Source organism: Carassius gibelio, chromosome B3 (genome assembly GCF_023724105.1).
Source record: "Carassius gibelio isolate Cgi1373 ecotype wild population from Czech Republic chromosome B3, carGib1.2-hapl.c, whole genome shotgun sequence".
In the NCBI taxonomy this organism is placed as follows: domain Eukaryota; kingdom Metazoa; phylum Chordata; class Actinopteri; order Cypriniformes; family Cyprinidae; genus Carassius; species Carassius gibelio.
In genome coordinates this window covers 16382491-16401269 of record NC_068398.1, presented here as the reverse complement: position 1 = coordinate 16401269, position 18779 = coordinate 16382491, and the positions used below count along the sequence as shown (strand labels likewise).

General features: G+C 39.1%; 1 protein-coding gene across 1 annotated transcript in view; it reads left to right on the top strand.

Moving 5' to 3' along the window:
- The window catches only part of plekhh3 (pleckstrin homology, MyTH4 and FERM domain containing H3), a 37699-nt gene that overhangs the window by 14837 nt on the left and 4083 nt on the right, over positions 1–18779 (top strand). The window contains exons 3-11 of the mRNA XM_052550768.1: positions 6711–6799; positions 8586–8768; positions 10630–10787; positions 12460–12583; positions 13842–14166; positions 14783–14990; positions 15534–15670; positions 16563–16683; positions 18246–18677. Of these exons, the coding sequence (XP_052406728.1) occupies positions 6711–6799; positions 8586–8768; positions 10630–10787; positions 12460–12583; positions 13842–14166; positions 14783–14990; positions 15534–15670; positions 16563–16683; positions 18246–18677 (1777 nt within the window). The remainder of the gene's footprint in view (positions 1–6710; positions 6800–8585; positions 8769–10629; positions 10788–12459; positions 12584–13841; positions 14167–14782; positions 14991–15533; positions 15671–16562; positions 16684–18245; positions 18678–18779) is intronic.

Sequence of the window (18779 nt, the reverse complement as noted above, 5' to 3'; positions counted from 1 at the left end):
AGCTATGCTGTTCACATACATTTTATATTTCTACAATTAAATTTTGATGTCTCCAAATTAATTGTAAGAGGAACATCTGGGACGAAGTTGATACTTATATGAAACGCAAATGAGAATTCCATAAAGTCTCTTAACCAATCACAGATCAGGGTCTGAGAGTTTGCCCAATAAGTTGGGCAAACATATCCACACACTCTGTAAACATTCATGATAACTTCATCATGGTACATACATATTAATAGTTTAAAAATGATCGCACGTATCATCATTTATAGCCACCGACTATTCGGTCGGAATGGCAATGGCTCATTCATTGCATGGCTTTTTCTATAGAGCAAGTATTATTTTCTTCACCCTCCTTCAGCTGACAGGAATGGCTCAATCAGGGGGCAAAGTTTTGGCATACTGCCATGTTGATGTCACTGTGCGCCACTCTTATCCTATATAATGGATCAAACAGTCATACCACGCCAAACCCTGTGGGCTTTATCAGTGCCTTCGCGTGTAGGTGTGGCATTTCAAGTTCAGACACACAATAACTGCACTGAAATGTGTGTGTGTGTCTGCGTTCACTATTGCGTATATACATATACTTTTGAATGAGACGTGACCTGCTTCATGTTGATCGGGAGCTGGTATTGTTAGGTAATCGACAACATAATTGTGTTACATGTTATCTGGCTTCTGGGGTCCAAGGTGCTTATATTGATCTAGAGTGGCTCATTCACTCAGAAGGGCACCACTGTTTAGACAGCCCAAAGCCTGCTACTGTAACCCTCACTTCCTGCCTTTCTTATTGCTTTCTTTAGCCACAAACTATATTTTCCCAGAGAAAAAGGTAGATAACAAGGTTTTGTGTTCATGCCTGCACTTTAAACAAAGGTTCTTCCACCCCATTAGAAACTATGCTGTTATCAAGAGCCATTCTTTACTGTGTAGGCGTCTTAAATTGGATATGTTATAGTTCTAATCTTAAATTATCTGTCTATCGCTTTTGACCATGTATAATTCAATCTATTAATCTGTCCATTGCTTTATCTATGGTTCTAAAAACTAGTAATACATTTAAAATATATCTATGTATCAAGTATAGTTCAATTCTATTAACATTTACTGTCATATCGCTCAATACTTACTGATATAAAAATTATAATTCATCTTTATTTGAAATGCAACTTGTGCACAATGCACATTTCTTAGTATTAAATGCTTGGTTCACTTCCAGAATAAAAAGTTTCTGATTTCCCAACATGGTCTCACTCCAACTTGTCACAGTATCCCGACGCAAAAGGCTTATCCTCATGATTAAATTATGTATTGGGCAATAATATTGCCATGTTGTGGTGTGATTTTTCAATGTAAACAGTCACAACAGTTTTATTCATATTAAATTATTTACACATTTATGAGCAGGTAACCCATCCCCTGCCCCTACCATTTGTCAGTAAGACACAGTGTATAACAGGTAGATACAACTACCATCATGATTATTAAAAAAAAGATTAATATTCCAAGTCCTTCGAGGCAAAACAATTGATTTGTGAAAGGAATAGACGTGATCACCATCTCAGTCCGCTGTGAAGCTCTTCCTGTGTGCTGTCTCTGTGGGTGAATTCAAAAAATGCCACCAGAAGAAGCCTTACGCCAGCCATTGTGAGCACATTAACGGAGCGGGATCATTTTAAGCAGTTAAAACCTTATGTTTTACTCTCTTCTTCACATAAAGGTATCGTATATGGTAGACTTGGAATGCAACATGACATGTTTGTTATGCTTTTATACTGCTTGTTTATCGTTGGTTTTTGCAATCAATACCTGTGACTTTACTCTTATTAGCCTGTTACATGTCTTATATTGTTCAAAAGTGGCTAGGTTTAGGGTAGGGGTGGATTTACGTTCTCCAATGAAATTATAAATGTATATAAAATTATTTATATTTACTACAAATGCATGAATATCATTAAATTAAGACAAACAAACAACCGAAAAACATGGAGGAAACTTTGCTTTGAAAAATGATGGGGTACCTTGAGCATCAAAAAGTGATGCCAAGGTGTCCTGACCAAGTGTCAATATATGATGAGTTGGAATGAGCCTGTGTTGGACTTCCTGATATTTCTTCAGTTGAAAAGAAATAAAAAAATTTTTGAGTAAAAAGGATTTTTCTCCATATAGTGGACTTCAACAGGGACCAACGGGTTGAACACAAATGTACACAAGGGTCCAAATTGCAGTTTCAGTGCAGCTTCAAAGGGCTCACGATCCCAGCTGTGGAATAAGCGTCTTCTCTAGAGAAACGTTTGGTCATTTTCTAAAAATAAATAAATAAATAAAAATTCTATACTTTTTTATCTACAAATGCTTGTCTTGCACTAGCTCGACCTCACACATTACGTAATCATGTTGGAAAGGTCACAGGTGATGTAGATGGAAGCACCAACCCGGTGTTTACAAAGCGACATCCAAAAACCGTCAAACGGCCTTTACAAAAGAAGGTAAAACAATGATGTCGGCTGATTTTGAAGTTGCAATTGAAAATGAGATTAAAATTTTCACCCTATCCTACCTTTTTTGAACTGAAAATGAGTTGTTCCAATTTAACAGACTTTGAAGTATACCAGTACCAGGTATCAGTCCCTTCACACTGTAGGCGTTTCTCAATGTCAAGGATACTTCCTTGGTAGGACTGATCCTTCCAAGTCACTTCATTCAGAGGCTAGGTGAGACTCCTCTTTAGCATACGGAGAACACGTAAATGGAACAGGCTAGCAAGTGCACATAATTGCGCCATTACATCAGTGAAAAGGTCCGTTTGAATAACGCTGTGAATGGTATCATTAAATTACTTTGGACAACTTAACTAGTTATTTATAAAAGAAATGCCGTTGACGCAACCAATTGTTAAATGACAGGTCCGGTTCAGTTAACCATTTGTATTTGTATAATTTACAATATCAATACAGTAGAATTTGTACTGGCATTTAAACGTCAAACTTTACTTATATTTACTACAGTTATAACAAATATTTGGTAACGTAAATAAAAACCGTAAACGCTCCGACTACGTTAATGTTCGACATTTTTTAATTTTTGAACTAACGTTAGATAGCAAAGCTGCGCGCATAGGATTGTGGGTGATTTGAGAGCGCGAAGAGCGCGAAGGATACACATATGCATCCTTTCCTCGGTATGGGATATTCTTTGAACAAAGGACTCAGTCCTTGGTTGAAATTCCGAGGATCCTCGACATTGGAACAGTCCTTCGACGGATGTCGATGATGTAGCATCCTCGAAATACTGGCTTCCGAGGATCCTTCCTTGACATTGAGAAACACCTTGTATCAGTATACCAGTTTAGTATCTATCTATCAATCTTCTCCGCTATAACTATATTCCCTGCTACAACCCAGAAATCACTTTATTTTCTACATGAAGGCACAGCTCTTATGTAGCAAAAACATTGCTACAGTGAATATTGTGAGTCTGCTTTTGCAGTTATGCCAATGCATGTGCTTGCTGTTGGAAACAGATATTAGATTGTGAGTTCCTATTTTGTAGTGCACACTCTCTGTTGAGTATTACAGGCTCCTGTACTGTCATGTCCTGAAAAAAGGGCAGGAGATAATCCGATGATTCAGTCTTTCATATCTGTCTATATCCTTTAAGTGAAATGAGGCGTGCGCCAACCTGGATCAGTCATCGCCTGCTGCTCCAGTTTTTCTGTTTAGCACCAAAATATCTGTCCTTTTAGGTCCCCATCACAGACCTCTCTCAACTCCATATTCATAAAAAACATTTTTAGTTTTACTGATAGTCTAGACAGATAGTAAAACAGTTCTAGCCCCACGAGACATGAGTCATAAAGCTCATCTCAACTTTTATACCCCATACCCATCCATAATATATCTTACTGCCCTCTAAAGTCTCTATATAGCAGAGCATTTTTGTCCATATCTGCATGCTGGTCTCATTCCAGCGGCCTCCAGCAGAGATAGACCTCAGCTCATTTTATCTGTGTGTGTATGTGTGTGTTAATGCTGTCTAGATTAAGATGAGGGTTATTCTCATGCCTGCGGGACAGAGGGGTTTTCTTTTTGTTAAAACCAGATTCTTGATCTTGATTCTGTTCTGATCCGTGAACCGGTTCTGGCAGGTTCTGACTGGCTGATTCCGGCCCTCACAGTTCCTGCAATCGGAGGCTTCCTCTTTTTGTGCTGCCTGCCTCTCTCTCTCATTCTCTCTCTTTCTGATGGATGTCTGTAAACTCTTGACTCCGTCTGAGCGTCAACTTAAATTAGAGAGTGATGCAAATCCACAGGGATCTACCACTGCATCTCCATTACACGCATACACTTGTAAACAGACCTGTAAATAAATGTACAGAACACTGATAGGGTTCAAGATATTCAAGAACACAAAAATATTCAGACACCGCTATCGTATCTGAGGTCAATGAAGAGGCAACATACTCTTAGACCAGATTGGCAGGCTCCAAAATACTGCTTTAGAATGACTGGAGCCAGAATGTAGAGCAGATATTTAATTGTACATATTCATATTGTATTCTTAAATTTAAATGACCTTTGTCATCAATTAACGATAACAGTTAATAACACAGTTGAATCTGGAGCAAATCTCAGAGTGAACAGCAATTTTTCATATTGTACATTAAAATGTTGTGATGGCTAAACATGTAGCATTTAAGAAAAAGTGTATTTTTTTCTTGATTTAGCAGCATTTTGTTACTGGTCGTGAAAATAAGCTTATTGATATTGTCCAAAATATTAATGTAAGTACATATACTCTGTGTGTGTTTTTAGGCTCTTCCATTAGAGACACTTGGCCAGTCAATGACCATGACCTCTGGTTTCAAACCATGATGTTTTTCCAGAGCATCGGCATGAGGAAATTAGTTTTCAGGACTCTCAATTTGATTGACTTAACAAATGGCTGATTTGGGTGAGAAAATAGCAAGTCCAGATAATTAGTGCCAAATTAAGTTCTGACTTCAGGAGATCCAGGAATGTCTCTTTTGATTAACCGACACTCTCACATTCAGTTCCTCCTTTGCAGCCCAAAGTGTGTGTGTGTGTGTGTTTTAGACTGTCTGAATGCCAGTGTTATCAGAGTGATTATCCATCTATCACTGTCTACTTCAAGGTACTTGTGCTCCCAGCATTGCCCAAAACACCTATTATTTGTTAGCTAATGACGTCCTCTGACTAATCTTTTAGCTGCTCATTACAAGCTTGTATTCTGTTCTTAACAAGAGTCTTTTAGTCCAGGTGTACAATTAGCCATTCACTTGACACCTTGATTTTTTTCCATGTTGATGATGAGTTGTTTCTCACAAGAAACAACCTCAGCAATTTGTGAAATTTCATCCATGCTGATTATTCCATGGTTAACTGTAAATGGTTTTATTGGAAAGTGAAATATTTAGGAACAGCAGCAGTTAAGCCTTGAAGCAGAAGACCACGTAAAGTCACAGAGCCCTGAGGCGCATGGTGCGTAAAAGTTGGAAATGCTCTGCTGATTCGATAGCGGCGGTGTACCAAACTTCTACTGGCAATTATACCTGCGCAAAAACTGTGGCAGGATCCTCATGGAATTGGTTTCCAAGGCCGAGCGACTTCATGCAAGCCTCAAATCAATATGTGCAATGCCAAGCGTCAGATGGAGTGATGTAAAGCGCGCCACCACTGGACTCTGGAGCAGTGGAAACCTGTTTTGTGAAGTGACAAAATCTGGCTTCTCTGGCAGTTTAATGATGGATGCTAGGAAAACGTTCCCTGTCTGGCAACATTGTGACAGTTGTAAAGTTTGTTGAAAGAGGGATAATGGAATGTGCTATTTTTCATGGGCTAGTCCTCTAATTTCAAATGAAGGAAAATCTTAATGCTTCATCATACCAAGATATTTTGAGCAATGCTTCCAAATTTGTTTGGGGAAGGCCTTTTCTATTGCAGCATGATTGTGCCTTTGTGCACAAAGCAAGATCCATTTAAACATGGTTGGATGAGTTTGGTGTGGAAGAACTTGACAGTGAGGCCTGACTTCAATCCCATTGAACACATTGCAAGGCCTTCTCTAACAAGTGCTTGACTCAACACATGGCTTTGCTGGATGAATGGGCATAAATTCCTTTCTAAAATGATGAGGAGGGTCCTACTAAGGTCCTTTGTAGTATAGTGCATATTTATTGACCCCCAAGGGAAAGTGGACCCACCAATGACATTTTTGTCCCAGGCCCTGTGAACTTTAGTGATGGCTATTTGACATCTATTTTCTTGTCAGGACTTCTAGACCACTCTTGTTCTCCCAGGCTCTTCCTAATTCTCTCTTTGCGTGCGAGTGTCCTTGGCGTCTCTTAGTCACGTTTATTTTCAGTCTTTTCCCTGGCTGCCAGACCGATAAAGCCCTGCCTGCCTGGCCATGGTGGTGGAGGGTGGAGGGATGTGCGTGTGTGCGTTGTGTTTGTGTGTGAGATGTGAAATGTCTGCATATGTGAGGTGGTTTTGTGCTATGTTGGGGTCTGTTTTAGCAGCAGAAGTGTGATGTTGACCCCAACTTCCCTCAAGGGATGGGTGTACCTATATGTGTGTCTGTGTGTGTGTGTGTTTTGGGGGCTAGGGGAGGGGGTCGTACAGTACTTACTGGGTTACAGTAGGCACACTGCTGATATCTGTGTTGTGTTTCATGTTGTTCAGTCTGTCAGGAGTTCCTGAGGAGAAGAGAAGTCTCATCACACAGAAGAGCAAGATGACGATGGATGAAGACCCTGAGGTGCTTGTGAAAGGTGAGGAAGAAATTCTTCTGCTTAATAACTCTGATTCACCAGATCAAGTCATATTTGTTATTATGGCTGTAAAACTTAATTGATTCTTTGCATGCATTAGTGCATTTTTGTGAATTATGTCCCCTTTTTTATTGTGCTGGTTACTTGGAATCCTCAATCTGAAGTAAATTAGATTTGTACGTGTTTCAGTTTTACAGCATGTAGATTACAATTTCAAAGGTTGAATTGTGTTTTAAACTTTATGACACTGGCAGCTTTATCGGTAGTGAGTCAATCTAAAATCTGGCTCATAACTACCTCTGTATAAACCAGGGTGCAGCTGGCTGAATAATGTCTACACACACACACACACACACACACACACACACACACACACACACACACACACACACACACAGCCATCTAAATGAGGACATACCATATATTTCTACTGTCTTAATAGAATTATAATTAGTATAAACTAACCCAAATAAACTAACATGTAATAAATTAAGCAATACTGTTTAGAGATATTAACATTCAACATTATCATTATTGGTAATTTTCAGGTGTACAGATAAACATGCAGCTGTTAAAAAGTTAATTATTAAAGAGTTTTTAAATGTTTTTGAAAGAAGTCTCATACTATATAAGTATTCAAAATAATATAAAATAGTAAAAGTATTATGAAATATTCTAAAACTATTTATATTTGCAAAGCTGATTTTTCAGCATCATTACTCCAGTCTTCAGTGTCACATGATGATCCTTCAGAAATCTGTCTAATATGCTGATTTGCTGCTCAAGGAACATTTTTCATGGTCAATATTCTTTGAGTCTTTGATGAATTTAAAGTTCAAAAGAACAGCATTTATTTAAAATGGCAAACTTTAGCAACATTCAGAACTACATTCAGTATTAACAATATTTATCAGTTGACAACAACTCGATTATTTAACACTTAAAAATAATCAGTGTGGAATACCAATATTGATCAATCTGTGACTCCTATGCCTACCATTAAAGCCACATTTTTCACATTTTTTAACCAACACTTATACTGCTGTCCACAGATTTAAGTGTGTGTGTGTGTGTGTGTGTGTAAATGTGAGTGATATTTGGTATTTGCTGCACTGGAGTGGTAATAATACTCAATCACATGTAATGAGTAATAATAAGCAAGGCAGAGTAATATTAGTGTAGAGGGGTCCAAATACTCCGCCAGTCTGTCTCATGCTGGCCAGGCAGAGCTGCTAAATAAGACAGTCTTCCCCCAGTCTGTCTGGCTGACTCACACACACACACACACACACACACACATACATATTCAAAGGGAAAGGTAGCAGGTGCAATGCATCTGCAAGCAGCAGCGGAAAAAAGGTAACATGGTTCGAGTGTAATGAGGGTTTCCTAAAAGGAAAAAAAAGCACTTTTCCCATAAAATGTATGTTTCTTGATTATTGGCTCCGATACACATCTGTGTGTAGACAACCAAGTTTCTGAAGGTCTGGAGGGAGATTCTATCCCCAGTGTGACCTTAACACAACCCTCTATTAAGTTGGGTGAGTGAGGTTTGGTATCCTGCTCTCGGCTGGATGTGGACGGGCTGGTTTGTGCTGTTTCGCCTTTTTCCATGATCACTCAGTCTGACTCTGCATGAGCGCTGTGAACTAGCTCTCAAAGAATGATATTTCAAATGACACATCATTCATTTCTGTCAGGTTTTGAGATGGATTCTCTACTTGATTGGTCTGTTACAGTATTTATCATGTGTAATATGGGTTATTTTCTCTGTTTTGTTTTTCAGGCTGGCTCCTGCGGGAGGTGCAGGGAGGTTGGCTCCGGCAGAGGAGGTTCTGGTTCGTGCTGACAACAGACTCTCTTGACTACTACAGCGGCCCGGACAGAGATGCTCGCAGACAGGGCACGCTAGTCCTCACATCCCTCTGTTCAGTGCTGTGGCCGGATAAACACACCTACAAACAGACAGGTAACACACCTGCAATTAAACTAGGACAGTCTAGTCTTGTATACGCTCTCAGAGCACTCTGTATATTTAGCGGTTCAACAGCTTGTCACACTTAAAGGGAAAATATTCGGACTTGTGTTACCCTAAAGGTACATGTTATTTTTCTGTAGAACTAATATGTACGTTTTAGGGACAAATAAGGGATCAGTCAAAGCAGTTCTTTCCGTTTACACTGGAACAGCATAAAAATAAAACCACATCTTCTGTTTTCTCATGACTTTGGTGATGATTTTAAGGTTTTTTTGGGTGATTTTTATCATATAATATTTATTTATTTTAAATTTCACAATCAACCTCTCCTCAAACATTGTTTGACACCATAAAAATATACTGACATAATTTGTGTCAGCAAACACATTGTATAAGAAAATCCTATTTCAGTTTTTCTACTTAAAACGTAATGTTTAATTGAAATCGTTGCTTGCTGTTTCTTTGCTTGCTTGTGAAATTTACTAACCTGCAGAAACCCAGTGTGACTTTATGTGTTTGTCACTTTTTGTCCTGGTCAGAAAATGGTGTGAGCCAGGATTCATAGTCCAGGGGAACATAAACACAATATATCACTCACTATTTTAGGGTTTGCACTCACAGTGACATGCATTTTTTCAGAAAGAGCTGATCTTTTGGACAGATCACAGGCACAAAGCGGTCGTGAGACCTGTTGATCTCTTGTCGGCTTTGGTGTGAATTCTTTCTTGTGGGAAGACTTTGATTGAGGAAATGAAATGCATGATTGTTTGAGAAGATAAAAAAAAAAACCAAAAGAAAAAAGAAAGGCAGACAAACAAGAGACATTGTTGTCTGGGAAGATGCTAGGGAATGACCAGACAGACTCAGAGGCTTAGTCATACTGTATATATGTATGCGTGTGTGTGTGTGTGTGTGTGTGTGTGTGTGTGTTAACCAGCACCGTCCACAAAACTCAGAACATTTCCCAGATTAACTTTAGGGACTTTCCTAGATAAAAGTCTGTATGTCTGAAAGTAAAGCTTTGTGTGTGTGTGTGTGTGTGTGTGTGTACAAGGGCAGCAGTCGGTCAGGAGTCATTCATTATCCAGCACAGCGGACACGATAGAAACAGTTTCTTCTTTTAACAAACAAGCTGTCATATAATATCATGGCTAATTCTTTGGCTCGTCCACAGAGTAAAACAGATCTCTTAATGAAAACATTAATGAGGTACAATTTTCACCTAAGAAATCGGAGATGTTTACAGTGGACACCAAATATTTTGGCCTGTAAATTTTAGAACACCCGCTGGTTTTGAAAAACCTGGAAATGTCAGGGAATGTAACCATGAATTAGTCATAGAAATGAGTTTCCACAGCAAATATATAAAACGTTCTGCTTTAAAATATTGAAGTTGCTTGATATTGCTCTTTTTGAATGCTTGTGTAGAGCAAATACTTGCCCCTAAACAGTCTAGAGAGATTGGTGGACTTCATGGAGATTGTAAAGAAATGGTGGGTTTCGAACCTCAGTTGTGAACCAAAGCTTCATTCTTTTGACTGCCAAAGTTAACAACGGGAGAAATGAGATATTAGTTAGATCCTCATAAAAGAACTAGATCCAGCTCTCTGAAGACATCTGAAGACATTTACTGCAGGTCAGACACATGAAATATGAGGTTGTCAGAGTGCTGGAGCTCTAGGACATTTGTCTTTAATCAGAAACAGTATAAGCATGTGGTTCTTCTTTGTTTATGTACTCTCCCAATTGTTAGGAAATGCTATTTTTGTATTGCTCCACTTTGTTGAATGGCACTTTTTTTTATTTTATAGTTGTACTAAATTTGGGCCTCTTTAATGTGTATGTGTGACAGGTTACTGGAGTCTGACAGTGTACGGCCGCAAACATTGCTTCAGACTCTTCACAAAGCACTACAATGAGGCGGTGCACTGGGCCTGTGCTGTACAGAAAGTCATAGACAGCAAAGCGCCGGTTGAGACGCCGACACAGCTCCTCATACGAGACATTGAGGTGAGAGAACAAGCAGCAGCGGAGATGAACATGACCGCATGTCAACATGTATCAAGAGGGATTATGATTGTTGCATGCACACACTTATTTAGAAGGGATGCTTTAAATTGACCATAAGTGACAGTAAAGGCATTTATAAAAGATTTCGATTTCAAATAAATGCTGTTCTTTTGAACTTCAGAGAATCTTCAGAGAATCCTGAGAAAAAGTTTTCTTTAAAGTATTAAGCAGCAGAACTGTTAATTTCAACATCAATAAGAAATGTTTCTTGAGCAGAAAACCTGAGCATTAGAATGATTTCTGAAGGATCATGTGACACTGAAGATTGGAGGAATGATGCTGAAAATTCAGTTTTGCATCACAATAATAAATATCATTTTAAAATCTATTAAAATAGTAAACAGTTGTTTTAAATTCAAATTATATTTCAAAAAATTACAGCTTTTTTCAAAACTTTTTCAAAAATATTAGAAAATCGTATCGACCCCAGATTTTGGAAAATAGTGCATAATGTAAGATAATATTTTTTGTATGTGTGCGTGTGCATACATATATATATATATATATATATATATATATATATATATATATATATATATATATATATATATATATATATATATGGCAGCTTAGCTCCTATAGACAAGTTCAGGATGGCACACACATACAGACACGATGTGTAAACCATCTAAACCCCACCCACTGTCATCTTTCTGTCTCACTATATTATTCTTAGTTTGTTGGCTAGTGATTTTACACTTATAGATGTGCTCCTCTGTATCCCGTGTCTCTGGAAATAGTTCCGAAAGGCAGCGAGTAGCTCTTCAGTATAACTCTGTTGTTATGATGTAATGCCGGCGCTCTTGGATAGATCTGTATTAATAGGATGCTAGTTGCTAGCCCACAGAACTCCCCGGAATCCCATTGAGGTCGCACATAAACAGACAGATAGACAGGCGTGAAAACTGCAGTGGTTGAAATGTTAAGTGCCCAAACCCCTAAATGACCTTGCAGATTGCTATATATCTCTTAGAGATAAGATATGCATGGATATTAAATATTTAAACAATAAGATAAGAGAGGCTGTGCTTTATTCTCAATCTAGTTTTTGCTAAAAGACACAATTTTTTTTTAAAATGATAACCATGCAATAAAATAAGCTTTGTTTTGATAAAAATGTTGTAATCTTAAGTTTTTATATGTATTGTACTATTTATTCTACCCCTCACAAACTCACACATACAGCACATAGTGGTTACGGCAGGAGGTCTTGTCACGTTTAACTGCTCTTCAGTTGGTTTATCATGTCTGTTATAAGCAAACATCCCACAGCAAACATAAACTGCTCTTTTTCATCCTTGAAATGTACATAGCAGCTTTCATTATCCACACATACACAGAGCAGACCTTGACCAGGGCTGTCAAGTCCATCTGTAAGCTGAAATCTGTTTCCCTTTCATTCATCCCCCCCTAAGCCATTTTCCCAAACACAACATTTTCATATAAAACATCATTTCATCATTTCATTACGAACCACATAACAAAGAGGTCATGTGTTTATGGGGATATAATGATACACAGCAGATATATCTGTCTTGAGTTTATATATATATATAAATATCAAGGTGTTTAATTGACCTTGCATTGATCTATGTGCATTGTTTTTGTACAGGAAAATAAATTCAATCCAGAAGTTGTAGAACACATCTATGAACATAATCCCATCCTGAGGTACACCCAGAGCCCCCTTTACGCCCCACTGCTGCCTTTCCCCTATGGCAGCCTCCACCACACACGTGAGTCAAACACACACGCTTGCGTTGCATATTATAGCACATACACACACCACTGCTCACATTTCAATGAACCATTCAGATCAGACACACCCCTCTGTCTACAACCCTGCCGTTTTGGTGTAATCTTGGTCACTTGTCACCTGTCAAACTCCGCATCGGTTTTCAAGTGTTTTGAAGCTCTCACCGTCCTTGAAAACCTTTAATGTTGTTTTTTGGTCTCCTGTTTTTTTTTTATATTCACTATGAAATCAGAACTAACCATTCTTCTTTAAAAATCTGACTTTTTCCGTGTTTAAGTGCCATAATATTGCCCCGGTTTATCTTCTAACCCAGAAAGTGTCAAAAAGAACAACACGGTAATTTTTTCTTTGCAAGATAGTGAAAAAACAAGCCGCTCAAATTTTGCTTCCCCTGTGATGTAGAAAGGGGATCTCATTATAATATTACCACCCCTTAATCTGTAAGTTTCCACCCACGGCACCACCATTGTTTCCCAGCCTCAGAGGAGATTTCTTAATTTATTTACTGTATATTACGCTTCTGCCAAACACATCTAATGTAAACGTAGTTTCTTTCCCAGCTGTTTACTTTCACAGACATTACCAGCTGTTTTTGTAACTCAATTTATGTTTTTAATATTTGACAATTTAAGCTCAATGTGTGTGCTCAGAAAACCGTACATCAGAAGTTTAAACTAATATGCTTTAAAACGCAAGATTTCAGCATTATAGACATGATAATAAATATCAAACTGATGTTTTTTGGCAGAATATCTGAGGAACAAGCTGATGACCTTTCCCCTCCAGCAACTTTCTGACATGAGATTGCAGCAAATAACAAACAACCATTCAATGATCAAATAAATTCCCAATGAATACAATCAAGTCCCATCCTATTTTTTTCTTTTTTCTTGATCGAGCAGCTGTTTCACTCAAAAATACATCACAATAGTGAAGAAATGCAATCACTATTTCTGCTCAATACTGAATGACATATGGCTATATAAGCTATTTTTGATGCATTTTACACCAAATTCAGTTTGTCTTGCTCTCAGCATCTGGCTTTCTATAGATGAATTGCCACTCTGAATGCACAAAATGATTAACAGGCAAAAAAAGCAACTCAAAGGCATTCTGATTGGGCAAATACAGATTACCATTTACAGAGACAAAGGTGTGATATTCCAGGACAGCGACTACATTTTTAGTGACTACAAAATGTATATACACAGTTAACCTTCTCTCACTTTTCTTCATAGATATGGCAGGTAAAGGCTACATGTCCATCCGTGAGGAGGCGGTGCGGCTTTTTAACTGCCTCCAGCAGTTGGAGTTGGCCCGTGAGCCCATTCCTCTCATACAGGGGATCCTCCAGACCTGCCTCGACCTCCGGCCGCTCCGAGATGAACTCTACTGCCAGCTTATCAAACAGACCAGCGTCACCAACTCAGGAGTCCAGACGCAGACGCAGACACAGACACAGCTGAATCCGCAGCTCAGATACTGGCAGCTGCTCACATGCATGAGCTGCACCTTCCTGCCCAGCTGCAGCATACTCAGATACCTACGCTTTCACCTGAAGAGGTGGGTTACACACATTACAAATCAATACAGTACACTCACAAACCAACCCACAAGCCAGATCTCAACACACACACATAAACGTTACCTAGAAGAGTGTAAACACGCACAACTGCCTCCGGTCCTGCGGTCGAGTGTGGAAGAAATATGGGCTGCCTGAGGTTGACTGGATTGGAAAAGTGCACTTCCTGTTCGCTCTTTCTTTTCCTTTCCTTGAGGGGTTGGGAAACGATGCTTTCTGCATCCCATGGCTAATTAACTCTTAAAGCACTGCCAGGCCCGGAGGATAGACAGAAAATAAGAGAATAAACGAGTGTGCCGTGAGGAAATGGTGCGTTGACCACAGGGCTTTGATTACAGAGGTGGCTGGTGTAATGGAGACGGACGAGTCTCTGTTCTCCTGAGGCTCCCAGACGCTTCCCGCATGTGTTTACTTAACACAAATAGGGCCTCCGCCATGCATGTGATTACCAAGTGGCTGACACTTCATATCACAAATAGACAAACTAAACAGAGAGGCCACACGATTTCCCTTAGATTTTTTGGGGGAGGGGAAATTTTGCGGTTTATATGCCAAATTATGGAAATGGTCCTTAAAACCCCTTTCTTTTGTTATCAGGGTTCAGAGTTTGAGTGTGGACCCGGAGGTAGAGAGCTACGCATCCTTCATAGCCCAGGCTCTGGAGAAGACGCGCGGCCGTGAGTGTGTGCCCTCGTGGGAGGAGATCCAGGGGCTGATGGGAAGGCAGGAGATACTGTGTACTGTGCACTACCCTGGACCGGGCTGCTGCCAGATACCGATCACCTCGCACACCACGGCTAATGAGGTATTGCATCAACTGTTTCCTCTGTAGCAGGGGCTGGGAAACTTAAGCTCATGTGCCACCACTGGAACACAAAGGATTAATCATTAGCACGCAAGTAATAAGAACCAGACAGATGTATTTATTTATAAGTGCATTTATTTTTGTACTGTTAAATTCTCTTTTTGCAATTACCCTTCCACAAAAATGTAAGAATATGTATTTATTTGTTAAATTGCCCTGTTACTTTAACATGGATTTTTCTCTCTTTCGAGCAGTTGTTGTTATTAAAACGAATATATTTAGTTTTAAATCAAAGTTGTTTTTATTAATCGAAATAAGGCTAAAATCAAATATAAATATGAGAATACTTGCAAATACTTGGCAACTAAGTGACTTAAGTTTATGCACTAAAATGACTAAGCTAACAGGGAAAAATAAGCCAAATCTAAAATAGCAATAAATAAAATATAAAAATAAAATCTAATTCAAAATATGAATACATACTATAATAGTATATAAATACTACTAAAATAACAATAAACAACTCTTATTTTCTCTGTCCAGGTCGTGAAGCAGATGGCGGAGCGCCTCGGGCTGCAGGACAGCCCAAACACATTTGCTCTTTTTGAGCAGAACTCTTGCTGGGAAAAAGCTATCGGAGGCAGCACCATAATAGCAGATGTCATCACCAGATTTGAAAAGTAAATATTTTTAATAAACATCTTCAACCTATTGTAATATGTATAATACAACTAATGTTCTGAACCCAAAGTACCACAGCATAGTTTGTTGAACATGGTACCATGCAAGTACCATGTTTTATGAACATTAACATTTAGAATATTTTTAAGTACTATGTAAAGATCATGTAGTCAGTCAGTACCATGGTACTGTACATGTCAAGTTACAATGATATTACCATCCATGGCACCAAAGTACAGTACAGTGAAGATCTGTTTTCATCATTGATCTATTCACTTTCCCAGCACTTTAGCACAGTTTAACCAATCCCCCGATGCACACACACACACACACACACTGTGAGAATGGACAAGCAGCTCTTTATTAGTATTCTGTGTTCCAATAGACATCTCAAGGTGAGACTGATGTCATCAGCATTAACTGATGTGAAAAGCAAACTGAAGGAGCGATAAGTCAAGTCAGCCAGAATTCAAGGCATCCACTTTATTCTGGGAAGTGTGTTTCTGTGTGTTTTTGCACATCTCAGTGCCAAATCTTCCCAGAAGCGGGTTCATGGACACACGCCTCGTCTTTTTGTACACACAAACAAACCCGCGCTTACAAAACTGCACATGCAGTAGAAAAAGCTTAGCAAATCAGTGTGAGTCATGTGTTTGGGAATGTTGACGTCGCTCTGTTGGGGTGATTTTAGTTGTGTGTTTAGGAAACGTTGGTGGATTTAATTTGTTGCGCCATGCTTTGCTTGACAAGCCTCCTGAGCTACTTGAAGACTAATAGTTTAAGACACATTCATAGTTTTAGGGTTGAATAATAAGCCTTTTAGAGCCTCTTCTGACGTGCATCTGATCCATATCCATTTTGCATTAATGAATCTCTGTCTCTGTCTTCCAGTTTGTCAGCTAAAGATCCCGACTCTGACTGCCAGTGCCGACTCTGCTTTAAACTGTACTGTCTTCTGGACACCGACAGCATCAGTACAGACAGCATTGAGTACCTCTTCCTGTATGAGCAGGTAAAATAACAAGAGACGGGCGGAGATGAGCAGAAATGAAAAAGCTTAATTAGGGGTAGGCGATAAGACCAAAATCTTTTAGCACGATATGAGTAATTTTATTTCACTGTAACGATATTTATCACGATATAGCTAAATAAGGTTTTTTTATCAAAATTATTGATACCATACAAATTTTATAATTCTAGTATCCAGTATCAGTATCACAAGAAACCATTACTAGCTCCTAATTAAAAAAAAAAAAAAACTAATTGAAGACAAGTAAACAGTCAGCGATCAAATAAGAAAAAGAAACTAATTCCAAACAATAATAAAAAAGACTACAATAGAACAAATAAGAAATTATACATTCATTGTACTATAATCAAATTTATGAAAACAGTGCAAATTCTTCCTTTGTAAATTAAATATATATTTCTTCTTATTAAAGTTACAAAAGTGATTTAGTCAAGAGCAGTGAGAGATTTTCTCTCTATTGTTGTTTGATTGACATTAATGAAAGACAGCAGGATTATTAGACTGCTGTCACTTTAAGAGCTGCCCAGATCCAATATATGTACTGTTACACGTGTCTTCTTTCTCAGCTGTTTGCTTTGACTTTAAGATCTTAATTAGTGTGTTTACAGAGATAATTACAAATACCAGTATTTTGGCAAATAAAATTGTGTTTTTTAGCCTTCAAGGCCTATAAAAGCGGCAAAAATAACTTGAGTGTTCCCGCACTCTATAAACACGTCTTCCCATGTGCATGTCTCTCTAACAGCGCTCAGAAACATCTCTCAGACAGCACGTGCATATAGCAAAATGAGTTCTCTTTCACTGCTGCTTGTGTTTCGGTGACTTAAAATCACTTTTTTTTTAAACCGCGATACGCTTTTGTGATCACGTGAGCGTGAAACCGCGATAGAGATGATAATCAAAAATGTCTACTGGTTGACAAATTTCTACCGTTTAATGGTGTCTACCGTTATATCGCCCATTCCTAAGCTGAATGTTGATGATTGAAATCCATGAGTTTTGCAACATTCACACTTTTAAAGAACTGAATTAAATTAACGTTAAACTGAATTGAGCTGATTGACAATGTCTTCAGTAGAGCTCCTTACACAGAACTTTACACAGTTATTGAACTAAAGTGAATCAACACTGAACTGACTGGAGCTGAATAATGACACTTGTCTGGCTACAGCTGCTTTATGGCAGAATTTGGATTTGCCTCATTTCTGAAGTTACTTTCCTGTTTAATACTGTGAAAAACTAAAAGTAACTTTGACTGTTGAGTAAAAGTGTACAGCGAAAAAAGAAGTGTGACTATAGTGGAATGTGTTTTATAAAGGGCTAATAATAATAATGGCTATCTTCCTCTCAACATTTAAAACAGGGATTTTCCAATTCTTCCTCTCTGTTTGTTTAATGCCAACTAGTTTCACACTTGTGTGCATAACGTCTTTATCAGTCAGTTGAAAAGCAAACATACAAACACAGCACACTAGTGAACTCGGTAAACTTTCCCTGGCTTGACTCCCTCCTCCCTCCTCCCTCCCTCCCTCTCTCGGTCTCAGTGTCATGAGATGGTGGTGCGGGGGCAGCTGCCAGCCTGTGAGGACGACCTTCTTTCCCTGGCAGCGTTGAGACTGCAGTGTCTACTGGGAGATTTCAGCGCCCTCTCACCGTACCCGCCCTTGGAGCAGCTCTTTCCGGCTGAAGTGGTGGAGGCCCGGGCCCTGCTGGCCCCCGTCGATCCCCCTGGCTGTCCGTCATTCCCCGGGGGTCTGCTGGCTGGGACGCTGTGGGGACACAAGCGGCGTCAGGAACAGGACCAAAGACTGCGGGCCAGACTAAGGGAAGAGGGAGCCGTGGTGATGTCGGCCATTTTGGAGCGCTGGAAAGCCCTGGCGGGATACAGTCGCAGAGACAGCATGGCCGCCTATCTCACCATTGCCCAGCAGTGGTCGGGGTTTGGCTGCACGCTCTACGAAGTGGACTTTTACATCGTGAGTGGTTTTCACTGTGTAACTGTTTTCAACATTGATGATTGGGCCAATCAGAATATTAAAATGATCTCTGAAGGATCATGTGACACTGAAGACTGGAGT